The sequence below is a fragment of the Acomys russatus genome, chromosome 1 (genome assembly GCF_903995435.1).
Source record: "Acomys russatus chromosome 1, mAcoRus1.1, whole genome shotgun sequence".
In the NCBI taxonomy this organism is placed as follows: Eukaryota; Metazoa; Chordata; class Mammalia; order Rodentia; family Muridae; genus Acomys; species Acomys russatus.
Window position 1 is genome coordinate 120,668,128 of NC_067137.1, and position 24,558 is coordinate 120,692,685.

Consider the following 24,558-nt stretch of genomic DNA (forward strand, 5'->3'; position numbering starts at 1 on the left):
AGGAGGCAGCGGATGAGGGACTGAGTAATTCATGCAAGGGGCAGGCCTTAGGGAAGTTCAGGATGGGGGAAATCTGAGTACAGAAGAGGGGGCTGCCTGTCCATGACCAGGACTGGCCCTGCTCTGCCTTGGGACTGGCTGGTGACCAAGCCCAGACTGTGAGTATGTGAGGGAAGACAGTGGCTCTCCTGCTCTGCAGGCGGTAGAGTCTAATCCTGGCCTAAGGGACAGTGATCTAGGACTGGGCTAAATCAGCGAGACTGACTTTTCCTCACGGCCTCCAGCCTTGAGAAAGCATTCAACAAGAGAGGAGCAAGGAACCAGGGCCAGGCAGGATGGGAGAGTGTGGGCTGAGGGGCCAGCACCGTGGCAATGGCGACATAACAAAATGAGAGGCCAGGGAAGCAAGAATGCTGGCCAGGGTAGCAGACTGGGGTTTTGTTTGTTTGCTTGTTTGTTTTGCTTTTGGGGGTAAGGGGTTCGAGACAGGGTTTCTCTGTCCATGCTGTCCTGGACTCCTTTGTAGACCGAGTTGACATCGAGCTCGCATAGATCCTCCTGCCTCTGCCTCCCACGGTGCAGGGGTTACAGGTGTGCGCCATCACGCCCAGCTTGGCTTGCAGGATGGATCCCAGTAGCAGTGGACTGAGCATCCTCCTCTCCGTAAGACGTAGGCGGATAGGGGCCGGAGAGGGCGGGGCATGGGAGGGGCGGCGCGGGCCACGCCTCTCGGGTGGCGTGCTGACGCCAGGCGAAGCACGCCGGAAGCCTGCGGGCGCGCATCGTTGCCGGGCAACGCACGGCGCTGGCTAAGCTGGATTTGGGTATCTCCGGGCCAGGTGCCGGGAGGCGCGTCGCGGCGGCGAAGGTGGGTGCGCACCTTGCGGGCCTCTGGGAGCCCAGGATCCCCGCCGTGGGGGACCTGGTCCCGGAGCCCGCGAGACTCCCGCCTGGGACGCTATCCCCGCGCTCCTTGCCCTCAGCCGGCGGCCACGGAGACCCGGTTCTGCGGCCCATCCACCAGGACGTACGTCTACCCACAGGCCTTCCTTCGCCTCCCTAGTTTGGCCCTAAGACACGCCCCCGTGCCGGACTGCTCATTCGCGCGTGCCAGGAGGGGTCGGCACCACGGAGGCACGTGAACACTCCCAGGAAGCCCTGGGCAACTCCAGCTCAGCAGCTGCATGTTTTCTGAGCAGCTTTCCTTCGGGTCGGCTGGCCTGGGCACACCAAGATGCAAGGCAGGCAGGAGGTGGGGAGGGAGTCAGTGAGTGAACTCTCAGAGGTACCTGGAGAGGGGGGGTCCCTCCACCAGACAGCTGGAGGACAGAGTGGTGACGGTTTGGAACGGAGGAGGGTCTGCTGCGACGGTCCCCTGATCCCGCCTGACGCGAAGGCTGGCAGCTCCAGGCTGGAAGAGGGTCTTCCCACCTGCTCACTCAGCTGTCCACACCCTGGGGAGCTCGGCGGCGGGTGGGGAGAGTTCGAAGCTTTCCAGGAGTCTTCGGCTAAGCCTGAGCAGTTTTCCCAGTCCTTTGAGTTCCTAGGGAGAGCCGCGGACCACCAGCCGCCGCCGAGAACCCCTTCCATCCCAAAAGAGCATGCTTCTTGCCAGGTGCAGCCGCAGGGTGGACCTTGGGTGACAGGAACGGCTGCTGGCTCATCTTCAGAGGTATTTCTGTGGTTGAGTGGGAAGTATTTTATGTAGCCACTAGACTTTGCCTCTGTGTGCTGGGGGTGTGGGGGTCCTGGCAGCCTTAGAGTCCCCTCTCCTAGTTGTGTTTTGCTGTGTGGTTGTCCTCTGCTTAAGAAGAGGACGAGGAAGCCGAGCACCGCCTGCCTTTAATCCCAACACTTAGGAGGCAGAGGCAGGTGGGTCTTCGAGTTCGAGGCCAGCCTGGTCTACAGAGGAGTTCCAGGACAGCCAGGGTTACATAGAGGAATTCCATCTTGAAAAACAAAGAGGACAAGGAGTGGGGGGTGGGGGGGGGGCTTGGCCAGGGGGCTCCGCAGAAACGGAGCTGCTCTCCCTGAGCTCTGCTCCAGGGCCTGAGGCTGCACTTGTAAGGTCCTGTTCAGGGCACATGGGGAATCCTGAGACCTGAAAATCAGTTACCACAATTCGGTTCTGAGTCCTGGACAAGCCATGCTAGTGCAGGGTCCCACATAGCCCTCAGAGCTTCCTTGACTGCTTCTGAGCCCTGCCTTTGAGCCATTCTCTCCTCCCCGGGGGCTTGCCCCAAACACAGAGAAACAAAGATAAGGAAAAGTAGGAAGAAAGAAAGGAAAGGCGCTGCGGGCAGACTCTGCGGTTGAGGCCTGCTTGCCTGGGTCTCCAATGAGGACTGCTCGTACTGTAGTCAGCCACACCTTAGCATTTGCTCTGAAGCGAGGCGTTTGTCCACCATGGCTGAGGTGTCAGGAAATGTGTGCATAATGGGAGTTTTACAGAAAACACGGGGTGAATGTAGCAAAGCACCCAGCTGAGCGACAGCACCCAGAACCTCAAACACCTGCCAACACCTCACCTAACTCAGCCTTTGCAGAGTGAAGTGTGTCTCCACGTCATTCAAGGGGGCCTCTCACCCCCTTGACGTGGCAAGCAGGGACCTTCCCCGCATGTCCCTGACACAACTAAATAGTTGTGTGCTCCTTTCCTGCATGGTTGTCAGTGTGTTTTCTGTAGCCTGAGCTTCTGAGGAACGGTGTCACCAGTGATGGCAGCAGCGACAGGAAGCACTTAGGTGAGGTGTTTGGAATAAGGCTGCTCCTGACATTGCCATGTTCTTCCTCTCCAGTCCGTGCTCAGCTATGAGAAGGTTTTTAGGTTTGCGTTTCAAGAGGTCCCGGTGAAACAGGCAGCTGAAGACGTCTGCTCCTTAGAATGTCTCTTAGAAATAAGCAGTGAAGAAAGCGCTGGCCTTGCATCTGTGCCTGGACTGTGGTAATGAATTTAGATTGGAACCAAACAATGTCACGGTGACTTCATTTTTGTTTACAAAAGTGGTTTCACAAAGCGTTTTGGTTGTTCCTAGAGGGTACAGCAACCTGTGCCTGTAGCCACCAGAGGGACACTCCTATAGTTCCCCTGGTGTGGCCTCTCAGGGCTGCGGCTAGGCTAGCTCAGTGTCACACCTTATGATCCTCAGCCACAGTTATAGGAAGCACCCCAGGAGCAGCCGCTGACCTTGTGTGGGCTTCTCAGAGAAAGCCACACGTAGTTGTGTCTGGCTGGCCGTGGTAGGGAGTGCTCTCAGCTCACAGTAACAGCTAAGTTAAGGGCCTTGAACTGCTAAGTGAAGAAAAGGTGGGCTGAGTAGGCTCTCTGTCACCCAAGCCCAGGGAAAGCTGGCTGGTGTGCTTCGGGGTTTCTGCATGCCTGAGCAGGCCTGGGCATTGTCAGAATTTTGCAGTTCTGGGCTCTTGTCTTATCCATTATGGCCACCATGTGGGACCAACCTAGAACCTGCCCAGAGGTCCCTCCACAGGGACTTGGCAATTTAGGCATGGAGCCTAGAAGGCTGTAACCAGCAGTGCCCCCTGCTGCTCCTGTAAAGCATAGCTTATCCAGAGAGCCTGCCCTAGGGCAGCCCCAGCAGGCTAGTGGTGGTTGTGCCACTGTTAAGCTCTTCAGAGGCCCAGGTGGCCCAAGTGTCAGGCTTGGCAAGGTTAGACACACTGGGCTGGGAGGACGGACGTTGCAGGAGGGTAGACTGCCCTTGTTATGTTCAGAAACACTTGAGTATTTGGAAGAGGTTGACCCAGCAGTTGGCTCATCCTGTACAGCCTTGAAGCTGTTGGGTGCCATTTCACTTCCTTTGAACCCAGTGCACGTGGCACACAGTACCATGTGGCCACAATGCACAGGTCGGTGTGTTACTTCACTGATTGTCCTGAAGTTGCACCCTAGTCTTTATGTATGCATTCTGTGAGCAGTACAGGTGTCGGCACTTGAGTAACACAGTAAATCTGGCCTCGGGGCTTCTCTGAGAAGATGCATAGGCAGGGCACCCGTGGACAGATGTGAGGGGGGTGCGTGACGATAGATCTCCTGAAGGGGCCTGTTCTGAGCGCTCTGCTGTGGGGCGAGGCTTCAGTGATCAGACTGGAAGACTTTCCACTCCCTTGTCCTGACGGCATCTTTCTCCCAGGTCTGCGTCTAGGAGCCTCTGGAGAGCCCTTCAGAACCCCGACATTGTGTCTGCTTCACAGTGTGTCTGGAGTGAATCTCACTGTTCAGAAAACCTCTTTCCTGTCCTTGGCATAGATGCTGCTCAGAAGGTAAGGAGGCTGGGGTGGGTGGCAGTCAAGCCTTGCTCTTTGTGGTGACATGCCCAGGAAGGTCCTGAGTTCAATTCCCAGCAACCACATGGTGGCTCATAACCATCAATAGTGAGATCTGGTGCCCTCTTCTGGTCTGCAGGAGTTACATGCAGGCAAAAACACTGTATGCATATTAAATAAATAAATAAATATTAAAAAAAAAAAAAGCTGGGCATGGTGGTGCGTGCCTTTAATCATAGCACTCGGGAGGCAGAAGCACATGGATCACTGTGAGTTCGAGGCCAGCCTGATCACTGTGAGTTCGAGGCCAGCCTGGTCTACAAAGCAAGTACAGGACAGCCAAGGCTACACAGAGAAACCCTGTCTCGAAAAAAAAATAATAACTGGAGGAGAAAAGAGATTTATTTTGCACATTTTAGCAACTTCAGCCTGTGATGGGCTGGTTCCATATTTCTGGGCCTGTGGTGCAATGAAGGGGGTGATAGAAGAAGATTGTCATGGTGGACAGAAAGCAAAGAGGAGCAGTAAGAGGGAGGGGCCAAGGCCAGATAGAGCCCTCAGGGACACCTCTCCCATGCCCCACTTCCTTCAACCAAGCCGCACCCCTATGGTTTCCATCACTTCTCAGTAAAGCTGTTGGATTATGAACTCGCTGGTGGATTAACACATGTGGGAAGTCAGAGCCCTCAGGATCCGATCACGCCTGAAAAGCCACCAGCTGGCAACAAGGCCCCAGCACGGGAGCCTGTGGGGACTGCATTGTAGCCAGCCACACTGATATGACACACTTGGGAGGCCACTGACCAGGGACTCTGTGGTAGGGATACCTCCTGCCACCAGCCTGGCAAGGCCAGCTTTCACAGGGTCTTAGTGTTATTCCTCAGGATGAGACTGGAGCATTGCGTGAAGGTGGTGGGGTGTCCTGTCTGTCTTGGGCAGCACGCTGTCCTCAGACACATGTGCAGGACTCCAGGAGAAAGCCCCAGCAGGCTTGAGGACCCAGGTGCATGTGGATCAGGGGTTAGTGGAAGGAAGAGATGCTGTGTTGCAGCAGGATGCTGTGACGTGCCTCCCCATGGATGGAGACACTAAAGGGAACAGAAGCAGGTGGAGAAGCGGGTGAGCCGGAGCCAGGTGCCTGCCAACGGGGGCAGTGCCAGCCAAGTCCAGGGCAGAGTAGCAGGAGAGAATGGCTCGGGAGGTGACAGGAGGACAGCAGTAGACAGCGCCCAGTGAGACATCAGCGTGCACAGGTCAAGCTCCTGAGCTTCCAGAGACATTACACCTCAGAGGGAGGCCACCTGCCAGAGGTCAGGTGGCAAAGGTCTTTTCATTCTTAAATATTATGCAGAGCTTTAACTAGAGAAACTTAAAGAGGCCATGAAGGAAGGCAGCTCGGCCCTGGTGCCCAAGGCTGCCAGCATGGACAGCAGTAAGGATATATGAGAAAAAAAGAGCACCCCAAAGACTCTACCCTCCCACCACCACCACCACCTTGCCTAGGAGGCTAGCATGGCCCTGTGGTGCAGGAAAATTCTGAACCTGAAGGCTGGGAAACGAGGTTCCTGAGTGGCCGACTTGAGGGCAACAGCTCCAGACGATTGCAGGGTACAGGGTCTGCCTGGAGGTGTTGAGGAGGACATTATGTTGAGCAGAGCCTTAGTCCTGTTTCTGTTGCTATAACAAAATACTTGAGATCAGGTAGTGCATACATTTACACAGTCATGTGGGTGGGGCAGAGTTCTAGGAGGGTGGAAGTCAAAAACCGCGGCGCTGATAGCTGCCTCAGCTTCTTGTTCTATTACAGCATGGCTCAGTGTCATGAGCGAGACTCAGCAAGCGTGCCTGCTCCAATCTGTCTCTCTGCTCATAAGGACACTAATGCCACCATTTGGGAGGTTATTGGATAGACAACATCTTCTAATCCTAGTCACTTCCCAAAATTTTCCTCTAACTGCAACTAAAGATGGACTTAGGAGTTGAGTTTACAACACTTAAACTTTTAGAGACACATTCAGGCCACAGCTGGGAGCTCCCCAGCGCTGGAGGTCAAGAACCAGGCGGTGTTCAGCAAGGGCAGGCAAGGCGGGGCGGGGCCTGACCCCGAGGGGCCAGGGGGGCCAGAATTAAGGTTTCTGCTGTTTTAGAATGAAAGTGCTGGTACTGTAACAGGTTTATTTTCTTAGAGCCTTTCTGGAGGCCAGGGTCAAGTACTGGAAGGTTCTGACCTCAGAAAGCCTGAAGAGCTGTTGGCAGTCAGCAGTTTCCGCCTGCACCATTGCAAAGCCCTGATCCAGACCAAGGTGAGCACAGTTGGAAGCCCCATTCCTCAGTGCGTCAAGGACCAGGAACTGTTAACTAAGAGCACCCGAGGACAGAGGGATGGATGTCAAGAGGCCAGGGTGCCTGTCACTGTTGCGTCAGAGGCTGGCACGGCCCTGCAGGATCTGAGGGGCAGCTCTGCTCTTGGGTTGAGGGTCCTTCTGCAACCAGCCCATCAAATCTTTGCAGCAGGACCCAGCAGGAAGAGAGGTGTGAGGGGGCGGGGGGAAGGGGCGGGGTGAACAGGCCTGCCTGTACCCGGATGTGGTGGTCACTTACTAGGAGGAATTTCAGGAAGGGCTCTGTGTGTGTGGCAGGAGACAACAGGTGAGGCAGTGGCTGGAGTATGTGCCACTAAGATCTGCTTTGTAGAGTTGAGGGGGCGAGGGGAGAGAGGGGGTACAGCCCTGTGGATCTCTGTGGGAGCCAAGCATCAGGACTGTGTGGTGCCACGCAGCCGAGGTGGGCTGCAGCTTTGATAGGCATGTGTGGGCAGATGAGGGCTTTGTGGCTTCTAGAAAGGGCATCATGAATTAACAGGGCCTGATGCTGGAAGCCCCAGAAGATGGCCCTCAGCTCTTTGGAAAGGCAGAAACCTCTGAAGGAGAGCTGCAGCTGCCTTTGAGCAACAAGACATTTAGAACGTTCGTCCTTCACCATAGGACGCAGAGCAATGCCCAGCAGCTGCTCTGAGGGTGGAACCTTGTCGAATCCACCAGGCACAGAGTGGGTGACTCAGTGGACTCTGTCAGTATCCCTCTCTGCCTGCACAATTCTCTGATTGAACTGCACATTGAGACCAAGGAGAGCCTGCCGAGGGGCTCCAGGGCGTGCAGGGCACCTAACAGGTTACACTCCAGGGCATGCAGGGCACCTAACAGGTTACGCTCCAGGGCGTGCGGGGCACCTAACCAGGTTACGCTCCAGGGCGTGCGGGGCACCTAACAGGTTACTCTCTAGGGCGTGTGGGGCACCTTACCAGGTTACACTCCAGGGCATGCAGGGCACCTAACAGGTTACGCTCCAGGGCAGGGCACCTAACCAGGTTACGCTCCAGGGCGTGCGGGGCACCTAACAGGTTACGCTCTAGGGCGTGCGGGGCACCTAACAGGTTACGCTCCAGGGTGTGCGGGACACCTATCCAGGTTTCTCTAGCACCAAACACTTGTACCTGATGGCCACTTTCTTCTCAGCTCTCAGGGACACCTGGTAGCAGACAAGGCAGCCTGATCACCTACAGCCTGTTCCTGAAGACACCACTACAAGGGAAGGGGCACTACATCACCATCCCACAAAAGAGGATCTTTACTCCACGCAACCTGAAAATGGCATTCTTCAATAACGATGTTTGCTAAAAGCAGGCCCTTTGTACCTTTATGAGATATTTTACATTTTCTTACTGGTTTGTTTTGGTACTAGGGTCTGAGGATTCTGTGGCACTGCTTCCCAGACCCATGTTCTTTTCCTAGGGCCTCTGCCAACCTACTCAATACCTCGTACACTCAGATCTGATGGGTGCAGAGGGAATGTCCTGGGGCAGAGCCAGTCTCCATGGACTTTCTGGGGACACTGGAGGCTGGCATCCGGTGCCCCTTCTCTGGCTCACAGTTGGATCCATGGATTCAGAAGTCTGGAGACAGCTACTGATCACTTGCAGGAACTGGCCCTGGCTCCCTCATGCTGTTTCCTCAGGACAAGCTTTACTATAAGTAGAAGGGTGGGCGGGACACCACACGTGTCGTCCAGGACAGCAGGAGGAGCTTCCTTGGTTATCGCTCAGACGACTGTTTTCTTCTAGGAGCATACACAAGCAGGCAGCACTGAGTTTTGTAAACTTTTATTAAAAAGAAAGGACTATATAAGCCTGTGTTTTTATTGACTCCTTAGCTCCTGGGGCTGACTTGCTCAAGGGACACTGTTGACTGAACTGACCCACAGACGGGACAGGAGGGGAGAAGGAAGTGCCCTTGCACGCAGCCACCAGCAGGTGGCACATGGCTTGAGGTTTGTAACAAAAGGATAAACTGCTGTTTTTCTTTTACTTTGGGGCAGGGGTGTTTGTTGTGGTTTGAGTTTTGGGGTGCCAGAGGTTTAGGAAAAGCTACCTTCTCATTTTCAGAAAGCAGCACTGACTAGCACATGGCAAGAGTAAGCTGCAGCTTTCCCGTGGCTGCAGATGCAGAGGTACTGCTCTGTGCAAAGGAAGCAGTATGCGAGTTACTCAGGCTACCCAGTAGAAAGAAGAAAACTGGAGTAGGCAATGCTCTTCAGAGCATGTAAATGGCCAATAGGCATATGAAAAACATGACTGCCATCATCAACCCCAGAGAAATGCCGTCGGCACGGTCAGGTGTCCATACTCCTGTTAGGATGAACAACTATTATGGGGGACAGCATGAAGATTCTCTGCCCAAATTAAAAACAACTACCACGTGACCCAGCAATCCTTCTGCTGGGGTTATCCAAAGGAAATGCAGTCTGTCTACAGAAGGGCTTGTACCACGTTCACTGCAGCCCGGTTCACAGTGTCCAAGATGGCGTCACCTGGGTTGTCCTGCCGTGGGTGATAAAGGAAGAACACTGTCTGTCCACGGTGATGTGAAACCCTAAAATTGCAGCAGCCATGGATGAGCCTGGAAGACATTATGTTGAGTGGAATGAGCAAGTGCAGAGACATGATTGTTTTGTTTTTTGAGACAGGGTTTCTCTGTGTAGTCTTAACTGACCTAGACTCACTTTGCAGATCAGGCTGGCCTTGAACTCACAGTGATCCACCTGTCTCTGCCTCCCAAGTGCTGGGATTAAAGGTGTGTGCCACCACCACCTGGCCTCAGTGGAGTCTTAAAGTGTGAAATTCCTAGAAGCTGAGGGTGGAAGTCAACGGTGCCTGGTGGGGATGCCGTCGTCAGCCAAGTGCACAGCCTCAGGCCAGCATTCAGGAAATCCATCAAGACACCTAAAGTGGAAACACTCGGAGTAGTTTCACAATCAGTTACAAAGCTGAGCATGGTGGCATGTGCCTTTAACTGCAGCACTGGAAGGCAGAGGGAGGTGGACCCGAGTTTGAGGACAGCCTGGTCTACAAAACAAGTTCCAGGACAGCCAGAGCTATGCAGAGAAACCCTGTCTTAAAAACATGCTGGGCATGGTGGCGCACGCCTTTAATCCCAGCACTAGGAAGACAGAGGCAGATGGATCGCTGTGAGTTCCAGGCTAGCCTGTTCTACAAAGTGAGTGCAGGACAGCCAGGGTTACACAAAGAAACCCTGTCTCAAAAAAACAAAAACAAAAAGCCTCAGAAATCATTAAAAAGATTTTTTTACCTGTTTTCATTACTCAAGTAGTAACTGTTGATGTAGTCTCTTTGGTCATCAGCTCCATTTAACCATCTTAGACATCTGAAAACATACATGCTATAAGTGTATGCAATTTCTGTTGGCTAATGCTGGAATGAACGAACAATATAAGTTCTGAAATGCACTCTGCTCTTGGGCTCCTAAGAGCTGCCAGTGAGGTGAGGCTGCCCAGGGGCACCATAGAGGAACACAGTGACGACACCCAGGAGTCCAGCTGCCTGGCACAGCCAAGCCTTAAGTGAATACATTACCCAAAGAGCACAAAGCGAAGAATCCTCAGAACCTTTGTGGTCCTCGCCCTCCACAGCAGGGCTGGCCAGGAGAACACTCATTCCTCGCCCCCCCCCCCCCGAAACTGGGATTTGATGCATACAGGCCGAGGCTTAAATCTGAGGAGCATTGGCTGCTGGCTTTGCTTTCGGTGCATCACTGTGTGCCATTCTGTCCTTCTGCCCTCCTCAACATCGTGACTTGTCCTGTTTCATGTCTTGCACAAAGCTGAAAGGGCAGCTGGGGCCTGAGCTTCCTGGGGCCTGAGCTTCCTGGGGGCTGGCTTCTAGGTAGCACAGCTGGTGGGGTCAGCAGTGAGGCAGCACACATAGAGCACTGCATGTAGCCAAGCAGGAATCAGCACAACACTGGTATGTCTCAGAGTCAATTTTGTTGGGCGTTTTTGTTTTTCCAAGACAAGTGTGAGAATTTTGGTTTTCTTTTTCTTTTTTGGTTTTTTGAGACAGGGTTTCTCTATGTAGCCTTGGCTGTCCTGGACTTGCTTTGTAGACGAGGCTGGCCTCGAACTCACAGCGATCCGCCTGCCTCTGCCTCCCGAATGCTGGGATTAAAGGCATGCACCACCACGCCCGGCTTGAATTTTGGTTTCTTTAAACACAGAAATACTATAAAGATATGTTTTCATTTTAATCCCAGGTGTGGGGATATGGGGCAACTATGCCGCAGCTGACTACGATTGGTCTCATGCTCTAGCAGAGGCATGATTTTTGCCAGCTGCAGATTTGTGTGAACTTTGGAGTTCTGGGGACTTTTCAGAGGGTAAATAAATGCTAGAGCCCCAGGCCAGGCATGGTGGTACACTCCTGTAATCCTAGCACTGGGGAGACAGAGGCAGGGGGATCTCTGTGAGTTAGAGGCCAGCCTGGTCTACAAAGTCAGTCCAGGACAGCCAAGGATACACAGAGAAACCCTGTCTCAAAAAACCAAAAAAAGCAAAAAACAAAACAACAAAAAATGCCAGAGCCCCAATAGGTGGATGGTTGCTGGTCATTCAAGGGAGTTGTTGGTTGCTATTTGTTAAGTAGTCATGCACAAAAAAGCAAGAAATTTAGGTATCTGACAATAAAGATGAAACTTGCCCCAAGGAGCTTGACACTGCTACTCAGCAGGAAGTGGTCTAAGGGTACCATCACCCCCTTTCCAGCCCCTCACTTTATTCAGGAATCTCTTTCCTCTTTTTTCTCTCATACCTAGTGTTGAGGTTCAAAGGGAATAATAAAAGGGGTGGAGAAAGGTTGAAGAACCCACAAAGTAGCTAAAGCCCCCTCAACAGGGTCTCTCTGTGTAGCCCTGGAACTCACTCTGTAGACCAGTGAGTCAAGTGTTGCTAATCTAGATGGGCAGCCTTCAGCTCACCTCAGCATAGGTACCCAGGAGTTATGAGACCCCTCTTCACAAACTTTCTGCCTCCAAGGAAACATATCAAAGTTAACTATTTAGAGGGATGCAGGTGGGAGTAGATGCAGTTCAATTATTTGGGGCTTTTAAAATGTTAATTTTAAACTGGGCATGGTGGCACACGCCTGTAATCCTAGCAGTCAGGGAGGCAGAGGCAGGAGGATCTCTGAGTTTAAGGTCAGCCTGGTCTATAAAGCAAGCTCAAGACAGCCAAGGCTACACAGAGAAACCCTGTCCTGAAAATATATTTAAACTTTTTTTTTCTGAGAAAAATTTTAATGTCCATTTTATACATGTATTTTAGTCATTTCATCCCTTTTCCCTCTGAACCCTTCTTCCCAAATCTTCTTAGTTCTATCTTCTTTTTTATTTATTTTTGGTTTTCGAGACAGCGTTTCTCTGTGTAGCCTTGACTGTCCTGGACTCACTTTGTAGATGAGGCTGGCCTTGAACTCACAGTGATCCACCTGCCTCTGCCTCCCCAGCGCTGGGCCCATCTTGTTTTTTAAATGTGACCTAGTTTAATTAGGTTGCACACAGAGGTGTGGGTAGAACGTTATTTCTTGAAGAATGAGAACCATTTCAGTGGCTACACCACTCAAGAAAATGGTTCTCCCCGCCCCCCAACCCTTAACTTAGATCCTCAGAGAGGGGTAGGATGCAACCCTGTCCCTGGTGAAATGTTGGGTCCAGACTTAGACACATTTGGAGTACTTTACAGAAGGGAGGTACATGTGGTCCTGAGCATGAGAGGCTGAGGCTGTTAGGGCAGGCAGCCAGGAGCACCTGTGTTCTTGCCTGCTACTGACTAGGTTATTCAAGGGCACACCGGCCAGCTACTCCTCCGCAGGCCCTGCTTGGTGTCACCTAGATTAGACTCGAGTTCCTGCCAATCCTCTTGCTTCTCAAGTACTGGGACTTTAGCACTGCGTTCCTAGTTAAGTATTTGTAAACAATACTAGCAAGCACATGGAAAATCTGCTCCCCAAGCAATCATCAAATTTATATCTATTCTAAAAACGTCATATGCATGATTAAACCTGGCGAGAGGTGCCCAGGACATCAGCAGCTACATTCTGGGGCGCACTGCCTGCTCAAGTCCAGGGTTACTATCCAGGCAGAAATGCGGAATGCAGCAGGGTGCAAAGGCCCTGGCCAAGCTGGTCACTCAACCTCACAGCAACTTCCTAAAAAGCAGCATCTTAAAGGGGACATGCCTCATTCTCCAAGCAGACACTGTAGCTACTAGAGAAAGCAGTAATGCTCAAAGAAGCAAATCCTCTTCAGGGGCTGGCGGGATTGTTCGGCGGTCTGTGGACCTGAGTTCATTCCTGGGCCCAGAGGGAAAGCTGACTGAGAAAGTTGGCCTCTGACCTCCACACAGGCAATGTGACAAATAACACACCCCCCCCCATAAATAAAATGTAAAAGAAAATTCTGACTTTAGGCTTAGTTGTAGAGTGCACCCTTTTAAACTAACTTTTGTAAGGAGAAACCCTTAAGATCGGCAGACCTGGGCTCTGCCCATCCATGCCTACAGATTTCCTAGAGCCCTCAGGCCCAGAGAAGGTAGCAAGGGCTAAAAAGTAAGGGAGAATTTTGCCTTGGGAGCCATGAGGGCAGGAAAATAAACCCATCGCCTGTTCAGCACAAAACACAATGTTCCTCACCTACATCACACAGCCTATCAAATACTGAAATACCTAGGATAAAGCAGGCTCACTTGAAGGATGAAGATGGGAAAAAGTTCACAACACATTCCATTTGCTGGATACTTTTAATAAAGTGAGGTTTACACTGTTGATATTAAAGAATAGTCATATACACACATAAAATAAAACCTCTTAGGCTCAGGTGGGAAGCCCAAAAATGCACATGAGAAACAGAAGTCATGCATGGGGGGAGGAGTCTGACATGTGATCAGATAGCAGACGGAACAGGGGCCACCCTAGGATGGAGAGACCCTAAAATTATATGGAGCCAGATTGTTTTTAACCTTAAAAATGTCTGAGCACCATTTTAAAAGCAAGCAAGCACAAATATTTCCTACTGAGGTCATGGGTGGGGACACACACCCTTTCCAAGTACAAACACGCCTGGTACCCAACAGTTCCATGCATACACTCGACATGTGGAGCATGTGGCATTGGGTGTTGTCAGGATGCCATGTCCTGTCACACACAGTGCTGTGCTAGGAACCAGACAGTTATAGCCAAGGACAAGTCCTACTTAAGGCATTGCCTGACACAGCTATCTCTGAAGAACTGGTACTGTTATTTCCAGACATGGGACACCTTAGCCTTCAGTGACATTTTACATATAAATAGGCATAAATAAAACCATCCTGCATACTGAAGCCTAGGAAGACGGTTCGCACAGAGCAGACCCAGAGAGGGAGCAGTGGCTCTCACCTAAAGCACTCTGATAGAATGTAGACCATAATGGAAATGCCTCTCATGTAAACACCTGGCTGGCTACATTTACAGTGGCCTCAGGAGTATAGAGACTCATTAGCCCCGCCCCAAGTTTTCTATTTAAATCTTAAAAATGATACACACCAGTTGTAATTATTTAGGTTATAAATGTTTCTAATGTAGCAGCAGAAGATGTTTGTAGAAAAAATATACTTTTAAGAAAATAGCTGAAAAAAATCTAAAGTATAAAACGTTTAAAAAATATATCTTAAGACAAAATATTGCCCAAAAACATTTAAAACTTAATTTTAGAAAGTCCGCCTATCTAGTTTAAAATGGACTAGACACAGCTGTGGCACACCACCCTCCTCAGTGATCACAGCCTCACAGCAACTGGAAAATGAAGCCCAGGGCTTCAGAGAGCTCAGTTCCTGGAGATGGCATCTGCTCCGTTCTCCTCAGGGAACTCCAGGGCTGCCAACCTTGCAGAGGAAAATCTGTCCAGAATATTTTCAGTCAGACAGAGGTGGGGCTTCTGGTTGAAGAGTCAGAGCCCCTCTTGGAACAAGTGCTTGTCTGTCTCTGGGTCCCAGTACAGTGAGCTCCATGGGGAGTGTGGCCCTGTCCTTGGCCCACGAGGGCCTCCTCTCAGGTTTCCACCAAAATCTCTACCACATGGTCCAGCTCAGCCAGGTCAGCCTTGCAAGTGGAGCTGGGAGGAGCAGAGGCTGCAGTCAAGCTCTCGAGGCCATGACTGAGGCTGGGCTTGCTGCCACTCATCATTCCTGTTAGCACCGTGTCCAGGTCATAGTAGGAACTGTCCACATCTGAGAAGAGCTCCTCCACTGAGCTGGGGCTTTTGTTCTCCAGGGTCTCAAATATCTGGTCCAGTGACTTCTGGAAGGTTCCCCGGTTTTCTTGTGGGTTGTCCATCTCCCATAGGCTGCTCTGAGGGTTCCTTTGCCCCTGTACTGAGCCGATTATGGGAAGCTCGGAAACCGAGCTTTGTAAGGGACCGTCTTCCAGTTCAGAAGTGGGGTGCTCGCCCTCAGCTCCTCTTGCTGTACGACACAGGATCTCTGTGGACACCAGGCGGTCAACTGGTGCCCGTTCTACATTCTGGGGTGCCATTCCATGCCACACGCCATCCCGGCTCATTTCCTCCTGGATCTGCCGGACTGTGTTGGCGATGAGGACCGAGCGGCAGAGGTTGGGCTCCACTAGCATATGGCAGAGCTGGAGCTTGACCAGGGACATGTCCAGGAGTGACTGCCGCTGCAGGCTATAGGAAGGGACGGTGCCAAAACCCTCTACTCCTTCCTCCTGGTCACCGTATTTCCTCTTCAGTCCTCTAGCAAACATCCTGTCCTGTGGGAACCAAGGAAGACACCATTTAGCAAACCTCGCCCTCCTGGCTGACAGTACCCAGGACAGTTTCTGATAGCTAGAGAAAGGTGACAACACAGAAGTGCCAGAGACACCATCTAGGAGGCTGCCTAAGGCACAGGCTCTATTACAGACAACAAAGCAAGTTGTAGCACAATTTTCATGAATGGATAAGTGAACATAAATAGGAGAAATGTGTTGTTTGCTTAAGGTGGTGTTGTTGCCTTGAGATAGCATCTCAGGCTTAACTTGTGATCCCCTTGCCTCCGTCTCCCCAGACCTGAGGTTAAAAACATGTCAGTACACCCTGCTACAGAAATGCAGTTCACAGAGAGTAAAAATGTGGGCACTGGGACAAGAGCTCTGGTCTCTATGCTTGTGTGACAAGATCTTTTAGCTGCTAAGCCATCTCTCCAATCCCTGGACATTTAAATTTCAAATAATACTTATGAATTTTTTTTTTTATAGACACAAAAAGGCTACCTTTTCTTCTTTCAAAGTCACAGATCTTCATGTATTATGTGACCGCTTGAGTATTCTAATGAAATGAAAGCTAAGGTTCATGTAAAAACTTGTGCAAGAATGTTCACAGTCCTCTATTCACAGCTGCCCCAAACTTGGAAATAATCCAGTTGAAAGAACCCACTGGAACTATGGGCCAGAGGAAAGCATCTCCAGAGGCCACACCCCAGACAACACTGTTCTTACACTCATGCAGCGGCAAGACAAGGCACCAGCTAGCCATAGGGGGTGGGTGCAGATCTGAGGTGAGAGCCTGCCTGGACAAGTGTGCTGGCCGCACAGTGCCTGCCTCCCAACACATCCACGTCAACCTACATGAAGGAGTGGAGAACAATGCAGTGTCAAGTTCTGCAACTTCATATGAAAACTTAAGACTCAGTGTTGAGACCTAGTGCTGACAGCTCACTGTTCCCTACAGGACTATCCCCAGTGAAGCAAGCGGGTGGTACTGCCCATGTTGCCCCCTCAAGTTTTATCACCTACCTTGTACTGAAGGAAAGGAGCTTACTACCCATGTATAAATATTACAGGGACCAGAGAAACGGCTCAGTAAGAACACTGGCTCTTCTTCCAGAGGATCCAGGCTCAATTCCCAGTACTACATGGTGGCTCAAAACCACCTGTAACTCAAGCTCCAGGAAATCCAGTGCCCTATTCTGATCCCCCAAGAGCGCCAGGAATGCACATACTATATGCGGGCAATACACAAGAGAACATAAACTAAATCTAACGAGAGGCACAGACAGGATTAGAGTTCAGACCTTTAGTGCCTATGTGAAGGCCAGGCAGGCATGGTGGCCCAGCTCTAACCCCAGAGCTTGGGAGGTAACGATAGGGATCCCCAGAGCAGGCTAGCTCTGGACTCAAGAGAGACCCTGCCTCAGTAATTAAAGTGGAGAGCAAATGAGGAAGATATCAAAAATTACTGCCCTCCTACGCGCGCACACACACACACACACACACACACACACACACACACACACACAGACAGACACACACACACACACACACACACACACACACACACACACACACACACACACACACACACACACACACACACACACACACACACAGCACCTAAATTGCTTCTCGTACAGGCTCATGCAGTTAATCCCAGCACTCAGGAGGCAGAGGCAGGCAGATCTTTGCGAGTTCCAGGACAACCAAGGCTACACACAAAAACAGTCTTGAAAAAAATAAAAGAAGCCAGTCTTTAAAAAAACCGCCTTTAAGCTGGGCGTGGTGGCGCACGCCTTTAATCCCAGCACTCGGGAGGCAGAGGCAGGCGGATCGCTGTGAGTTCAAAGCCAGCCTGGTCTACAAAGTGAGTCCAGGATGGCCAAGGCTACACAGAGAAACCCTGTCTTGAAAAACCAAAAAAAAAAAAAAAACCCGCCTTTAATCCCAGCACTCGGGAGGCAGAGGCAGGCAGATCACTGTGAGTTCAAGGCCAGCCTGGTCTACAAAGTGAGTCCAGGACAGCTAAGGCTACACAGAGAAACCCTGTCTCAAAAAACCAAAAAGAATATTCAAGATTATGTTTTGTTTTTTGAACCAGGGTCTCAGTAGGTAGGCACCCTAACTGTCCCGGAACTTGCTGTGTAAACCAGGCCAGCCTCTAGGCACGTGACACCATGTCAGCAAATTCTTTTTTAACTTCTGCTGGATTTGGAGCTGGAGATGGCTCTGTGGTTAAGAACACAGCTACTCTCCCACAGGACCCAAAGTCTACTCCTAGCACCTACATGAGGGCGTACAACCACCTGTAACTTCATTTCCATGGTATCTGACATGCTCTTCTGGCCTCAGCAGGAACTGTATGCATGTGGCGCAGACATACACACAGGCCAAGTACATACATACATACAATCTTTAAAAATAAATAAGCTTATGTTGTACTTGAATGAGAATGTCCCCCACAGGCTCATGTGAATACTTGTCCCCAGCTGATGGTGCTGTCTAGGTTATGGCGGCTTTAAGACATGAGGCCTTGCTGAAAGAAATGTAAAACTGGAGGCAGACTTTGAAGTTTCATACCTTGGCTCTACTTTGTATTCTCTCTGCTTCCTGTGTTCCATGCCATGTGACCACCCTGCTTCCTGACTACAGGCTGGCCTCACCCTTCCACTACCCTACCTTCTCTGTCATGCAAGCCTTCCTCCAAGTCTAATGAAAATTAGACTTAAGGGGGGGGGAGGGGGGAGATGGAGAGATGGCTCAGTGGTTAAGAGCACTGCCTATACCCACACAGCAGCTCACAACTGTCTGTAACTCCAAGACCTGACACCCTCACACCAATGCACATAAATCAAAGTTAAATAAAGTATTTTTTAAAAAAAGAAAATTAGGGTTTTTTTTTCCATTTGAAAGCTACATGTTTAAATCCACTGGGGTAAAACAACTAAGTTTATTGAAAATTAACATACTATGTCACACTATAACAAGAAACCCTGGGTTAGGGGGTGGGAAGTCCCAAAAGTTCTTTTTGGGGGAGTCCTTCTACCTCTTTGTTCCAGAGTTATCTCTCCAAGTCCAACTCTTCATGATTTAACATAGAATTCAAACCAAACCAGCTCATAGAACATGAATTAAACCCTAGTTTGCGGGCAGTGTGGCCAATCAGAGGCTGCAGTGGGGAGAACTCACAAAGGTCAGAGAGTAAGAATACATGGGCTCCCGAGCGAGCGGGTTCCTCCCGGCTGGCTAGCTTTCACAGTACCAGTAAGTGGAGTGCAAGCTGAAGAGAGAATTGTCATCGGTGGGCTTTTGTAAGTGCTGCACACCAAAATACCAATCTGCAAGACAAAGATGCTCACTGGAGAGATGGGGCCGCGGCTACTACAAGGGGTACCCAGCTTTCAGCTTGGAAGCCAGTCAGAGATGTTGCAGAACAATCTGTACGCAGCATTCAGACAGGAGATCCCGCACAGAAACGGCAGTGCCATGGCCGAGCCACACCCAGGTCTCGGGACACAGGAATCAAATACAGTGCACAAGACCAATAGGACATGTCATAACACACATGAAATCACAGCAGCTGTGCTTATGTGTACATGCTGGGACCCCATTATAATTCCTTCATGAATGAGGTGGGTGCACACAAAAGGTGGCTGGGGGAGGGAGTAATTTTCTTTGGTAGTGTAGTCACCAAAGGATAAGTTGCCCATGCTCCAGTAAATATTGCCTACAAATGTTCATGAAACTGGGGGTTATAAAACAAAAATCAAAGAGGGAGAAAAAGATAAGCAGGCTTCAGAGACTCACACTTCACATTTAGAGACAGTTTACAGTACACTGAAACCAACAACACATTCTTACAGACCCTTATTCAAGAGGCAGGAAAATCACAGGCCTTAAAGGCCAGCCTGGGCTACACTAACACCCAGCGCCCACCCCACGCACACAAAGTTAATATTGAGCATGAATTCCCTTGGTACCTCAAGCCACAAATTCCTGGGTGGATTTGTGAACCAATGAAGAACACCCAATTCTGAAATCCAGCCGGGGCTCCAGTGCCACTTTTGGGATGGAAAGTTGACTCAATGCCAGACTCATCAGCAGTTGGCAGTGTTAAGAACATACTAGTAACAAAAAGGAAAGCCCAGAAACCCCCATGAGCACATGGTCTTACAAGAGATAAAATACAGATGCTTCTGGCTAGAGCAGACAGGAAATAATTCTGACCCATAGTCTGCAATGACCAGCCCAGAAGGCTGACCAACAAGAACAGCCGGGAAGCCAGCAGGCTCTAATCAGTAACTGCCCAGCAAATGCTCCATAAGCAAGGATATAAAAAGCCAGTAGCATCTCTGGTGCCATCTCAGGACTAACCAAAGAAGCAAATGCCTACTACTATAGCCAGGCACGGGATGCAGGAAATAAACTGTGGGCTAATCTGAGAATGCTGGAGACCAGCAGACAGTAGGAGGCACTAGGCCCTTGCCCGCCCCGGGGAGCAGCTGGCCCTGCTTGTCTAGGCCCCCTCAGCTCACCCTAGGGTTGAAGAGCTGCAGTCTGCTATGTGACCCAGTCCACAGTAGGAGGAGGAGGGAACCTGGAGCCCCAGGATCTCCACCACATGGGGCTGTGCACTCTGACCCAGTAGGATGGGGAACGCAGCGAGGAGGCGCTGCTAGACAAGAGCGAAGATTCTAAGCAGCCTAGGGGAGGAGAGGACAGGCTGTAAGGTGTGGCGGCGGAAGCTTTAAATGCCAGCACTACAGGCAGGTGATCTGTTCAAAACAAGCCTGGTCAACATACAAGTTCTAGGCCTGCCATGGAAACACGAGACTGTCTCAGAAAACCAAAAGGCAGACTTTTTAATCAGGGACTTTAAAAACCACTTTTTGTGCCAAACTGGGAAGCTATTTTTGTCGCCTGACATCATTTCTGCAGAATCATAAAATTAAGGCCGTTTTGTTTCTGCGTGTCTCTTGCTTCTCACACCGGAGATGCGCATCGCCCAGGCAGCCCGTCCCTAGCCCCCACGGCAGAGCTTCCCTCAAGTCTGCTCAAGAGCAGCGAGACCAGCTCCCGGTTATTTCCATAGCTCAGTGAACAATCTGGAAGAGAATCAAAAAAACCACAAAACAAAAATGTCCCACGAAGCTGAGTGTGCTGGCACACACCTTTAGTCCCAGCACTAGGAGCCAGAGGCACGCACATCTTTGTGAGGTCAAAACCAGCCTGGTCTACAAAGTGAGTTCCTGAACAGCTAGGGCGGTCAAACAGGGAAACCCTGCTTTAAAAAACCAAACAAACAAACCTCCACAAGTATCTAAGCAGACAAATGGCCTGACTCCTCCCCCAACCCTTTCCTAAGCACTAGCCTTCACTGCGAGCTGCTCATGTTCTCTAGCAGGTGATCGGCAGGCATGGCTGACGAGTGCCTCCTTGCATATACATGCACAAGCACAGCAGGCAGCCTGCAGCCATCGTGAGATGTTTCCAGCAGCATATGTTTTCTCATTCCTGGTACTCGATTCCTGTACCTTAACTCCTGCGTTATTACTAGGGCTCAGAGCAGAAACATCTTGAAGCCCCTTAATAACCCCATCAAACTCTTCTCCAGGAAGCATAAGCCCACACCAATTTCTGCACTAATTTTTGTGCATTTGCAATCAAACCACCTCTCCTGATTTACTAACTCTGCCAAGTTAAACACTCTCCTCTCTGTCCCTTTTCCTTAGGGTACACATAACTCTTCCACAGCAAAGCTTTAACCAAGCCCCATCTCTTGTTAGGGCCAGACATGTCTTCAGTCTTGTTCACCATCCTCAGATTTAATGACTTTTAAACAAGGTGAAGCCGGAGAGATGGCTCTTACAGATGAGAAAGGCTGGGTACCCAGAACTCACATGATGGCTCACGACTGCCTAGGACTCCAGTTCCTTGGATCCACTGTCCTCTTCTGGCCTCAGAGGTCACATGTATACATATGTGTACATGTACTACACACACACACAAGCACCCAATAAATAAATAAGCAAGCAGGTCCTGGAATGGAATATACATTTGTTTGCTTACCTGTCCCTCTAGAGCCGAAGCCATAAGAGAACAGGATGGTGACAGAGTAACTAGCATGACAGGAAGAGAGAGGAGAGGCTTGACAAGGCCTGCACCACCAGCACGGGCTCCCACTCCTACATGGTGCCTGGCTCTCCTGGGCTGGCCTGGGTGGCATTCCCTGCGGCCACCCGTGTGCTGACCTGAGGATGCTTAACCCTTCTAAAGGCTGACAGCAGGTTCTCCCTGCTGAGTTCTGACATCTCACACCTCTTTCTCCATCTAGTTAAATGTCTAACACCCCTTCAACCCAAAGCTAAGTCAACCCACAGTCCTGTCCTCAGTTTTCTCCAGCAAGCACGGGCTGATGACAGGAGCCAGGCAGACCTGGAACTCACAGTGCTGAGGGCAGCAGAGGCAACACACAGTAAGGCGGAAGTGAGGAGACCGCCTAGGACTCCACAAGCACCATATCCTGGAGCCTGGGTGGAATGCAGCTTCCTGGGCTCTGACTGTCATCGGTCGTAGAGCTTCTACCTGAGCAGACCCATCACAACCAGGCCTTGGACTGGACCACACTCAAGCACTCCTCTGGATGTTGAATATAATTCAGTGATTTCAGAGCTGATCACAGTGGCATACGTGTAATCCCAACACTTGGGAAACAGAGACAAGGAAGAGTAAGAGTTCAAGGTTATTTCTGATAACAGTGTCAGTCTGAGGCCATCCAGGGCTCCAGGAACCCCTGTCTCAAAACAAAACAAAACAAACAAAAATCACAACTGCATTAAAATATTTCTTCAAAAAGCAACTGGGAGAAGGAAACAAGTTGGGAAATTGCTGGGCCACTGAACTTCGTGGCTATTTGATGGAGTTTATTGTCCCACTATGTCTGCTTGAGATTTTGTATAAAGTTACTAAAAAGCCCTTATTCAAGTTATCCTTGGAAGGATGTGGGGGGGGGGGGTTTAATGCCTAGAGGTAGGCCACAGTGACAGCCTGAGAGAACCTGCCTGCCGTCCTTCCTCTTGAGACTAGCATCTCTAAAATGGGGACTGCGTGCTTAATTTCATCTCTAAAATCGTGACGAGGCTGCAAGCAGGTTTTTGAGACATCAAACTTAATTTTGCACGCACTGTTTCTGTGATCATTTAAGTCATCGGCTAGCTCAGTCCTGGTCCATCAGATATAAAGGCCACCAGGAGAAAATATACGGGTGCTGCCTGGACCAGTACTCCGTCCCAGGTTCTGGGAGCAGCCCCTTCCTTGGTTGATCCTATCTGGGGGACAGAAACTTTAGAAAAGGTTCGTGGCACTTTTTCAAGTTCCAATTAGTCTCAGGGCAGGCTAGTGAAGACCGAGACGACTTCCAGTCGCGTTCCACCGGGGGAAGTGGGGTCTACTGTAGTAGGGGAAGGGCAGGCAGCCCAAGGCACCCGATAACCTTCTCAAGAGAAACAAAAGGCAAGAAACAAAGGAAGAGAACGCAAGGCACTCACCAGGCAGGCGGCTGCAGGGAGCCCACCCAGCCCTCTTGGAATCGGTCCCTGGCCAGCAAGCAGATGCTCGGGGCTCCCCGCTGCTAGGAGCCAGGCAAAGTCCAGTGTCCCAAAACTGGGGGCCGGTCGCAGCCCTGAAGGGAAACGCACAGCAGCGACGGCGGCGGCCAGCCGGGCCACGAGCCGTGCGGTGGAGGACCGACGCGGGCTGAACCAGAGGAGGGACGGAGGAGAAAGGACAGGAGAGAAGACACAGAGAGGAGAGGCCACAGGAGGAAGAGATGGCGGAAGCAAGGGAGCGTGGGCGGAGGGCGGGCGGGCCGGCTCACACCCGCCGCTCCGGCTCTCGGTATGTGTCACTCAACACGCCGCAGCGTGGTGAGCGCCGCAGGGCGGCGGGCGCAGGAGGAGGCCCGGGCACCCGGCCGCCCCGGAGGTGCTCTGCGCGGCTCCAAGGGACAAACCACCTACCCGCTTACCTGCGCCGCAAGGCAGGCCCGCCACTCCACCGGGCGCCCGGACCAGTCAGCGCCCACAAAGAGTCGCCATGGCGCCGCCGCGCGAGCGCCGATTGGCGGGGTGCCGGGGCGGAGCTTCGTTCAAACCCACGCAAGGCGGAGCCTCGCCGGTGCGGACTCCCGCGCAGCGCCTTCAGCCGTTAGGCTCGCGCGCTGGGCCGCCCCGCCCCCGTTCCCGTGTCTCCCCGCGCCTCGTTCCGCCTCCCCCGCTCCCCGCCCCGCGCCCCAGCCCTTGTCTCTCCCCGGCTCGACCGCAGTTCCCAGGTTTCCGCGCGCACGGTTCCCAGGACTCCACGCGCCGGGCCACCGCCCCAGTTCCCAGGTCTCATTGCGCCTGTCCCCGCCCACAGGACCTAAGTTTCCTGCGCACGCCGCTCGGTCCCAGTTCCCTGGGCTCCTCAGTCGTCCGGTCTCTTTTATCGGTCAGGTTTCTTGCAACCTTCGATCCTACGGTGGCCGATCGTGGCGGCGCTGGGCACAGCCCCTCTCAGCCGGGTATAGAGGAGTTGAACGAGGCTCGGTGGCGGCCCAGGTTCCAGCACCAACTCAGAAAAGTAAAAGTATAATGTCGGGACACCAGGTCCCGACGCCACTGATTAGAGGAAGCTGAGTGGATGTTGAATGTCCCGGTGGTTGGCCTAAGTGGGGGTGCCACAGTAACACACGAAGCTAGCCTCTTTGCAGGGAAAGACTGGAAGCCCCTCCTCACCTGGGCTAATAATGAACAGCGTTGTAGAGGAAAGCCGGTGCCATTCGGGAATATTACGGACGTTTTATCAATGGCTATGGACGTCGTGACCGTATGCTTGGGGGCTCTCTCCTCAGCCAACTAACCCCATTCCCTTTATTTGTTGGAAAGGAATGTCCTCCGAACTTAGACATGAACACTAGAATTGAGCATGTTTTTCATTTCCCTTTTTAGTTACTATTACTTGGGGATTTGCTTGTTTTATGTGTGTCATTGTTTCGCATGAGTGTTCATCATGTGGGAGCCTACAAATGATTGTGGGCTACTGTATGGGTGCCAAGAACCATACCGGTTCCTCCGTCAGCGTGCTCC

At 51.5% G+C, this 24,558-nt stretch overlaps 2 protein-coding genes across 3 annotated transcripts; one reads left to right on the forward strand and one right to left on the reverse strand.

Annotated features, from left to right (window-relative positions):
- The first annotated feature begins 924 nt into the window (after positions 1-924).
- Positions 925-8,482, forward strand: Clba1 (clathrin binding box of aftiphilin containing 1). Its single transcript, XM_051152320.1, has 5 exons — positions 925-1,672; positions 2,799-2,944; positions 4,152-4,281; positions 6,471-6,587; positions 7,800-8,482. Exons 1-5 carry the CDS (start codon positions 1,235-1,237, stop codon positions 7,959-7,961), a joined length of 993 nt encoding a protein of 330 aa, XP_051008277.1. The 5' UTR covers positions 925-1,234; the 3' UTR covers positions 7,962-8,482.
- A 5,689-nt stretch (positions 8,483-14,171) lies between these two features.
- Cdca4 (cell division cycle associated 4) lies at positions 14,172-23,600 on the reverse strand. 2 transcript variants are annotated; one of them, XM_051152331.1, is made up of 2 exons: positions 23,460-23,600; positions 14,172-15,433 (listed from the first exon to the last, which is right to left on the reverse strand). In XM_051152331.1, exon 2 carries the CDS (start codon positions 15,425-15,427, stop codon positions 14,714-14,716), a length of 714 nt encoding a protein of 237 aa, XP_051008288.1. In that variant the 5' UTR covers positions 15,428-15,433; positions 23,460-23,600; the 3' UTR covers positions 14,172-14,713. The 2 variants fall into 2 exon arrangements, with proteins under 2 accessions (XP_051008288.1, XP_051008296.1); XM_051152339.1 differs by lacking the exon at positions 23,460-23,600 and adding an exon at positions 22,981-23,156.
- Between the last annotated feature and the right edge of the window lie 958 nt (positions 23,601-24,558).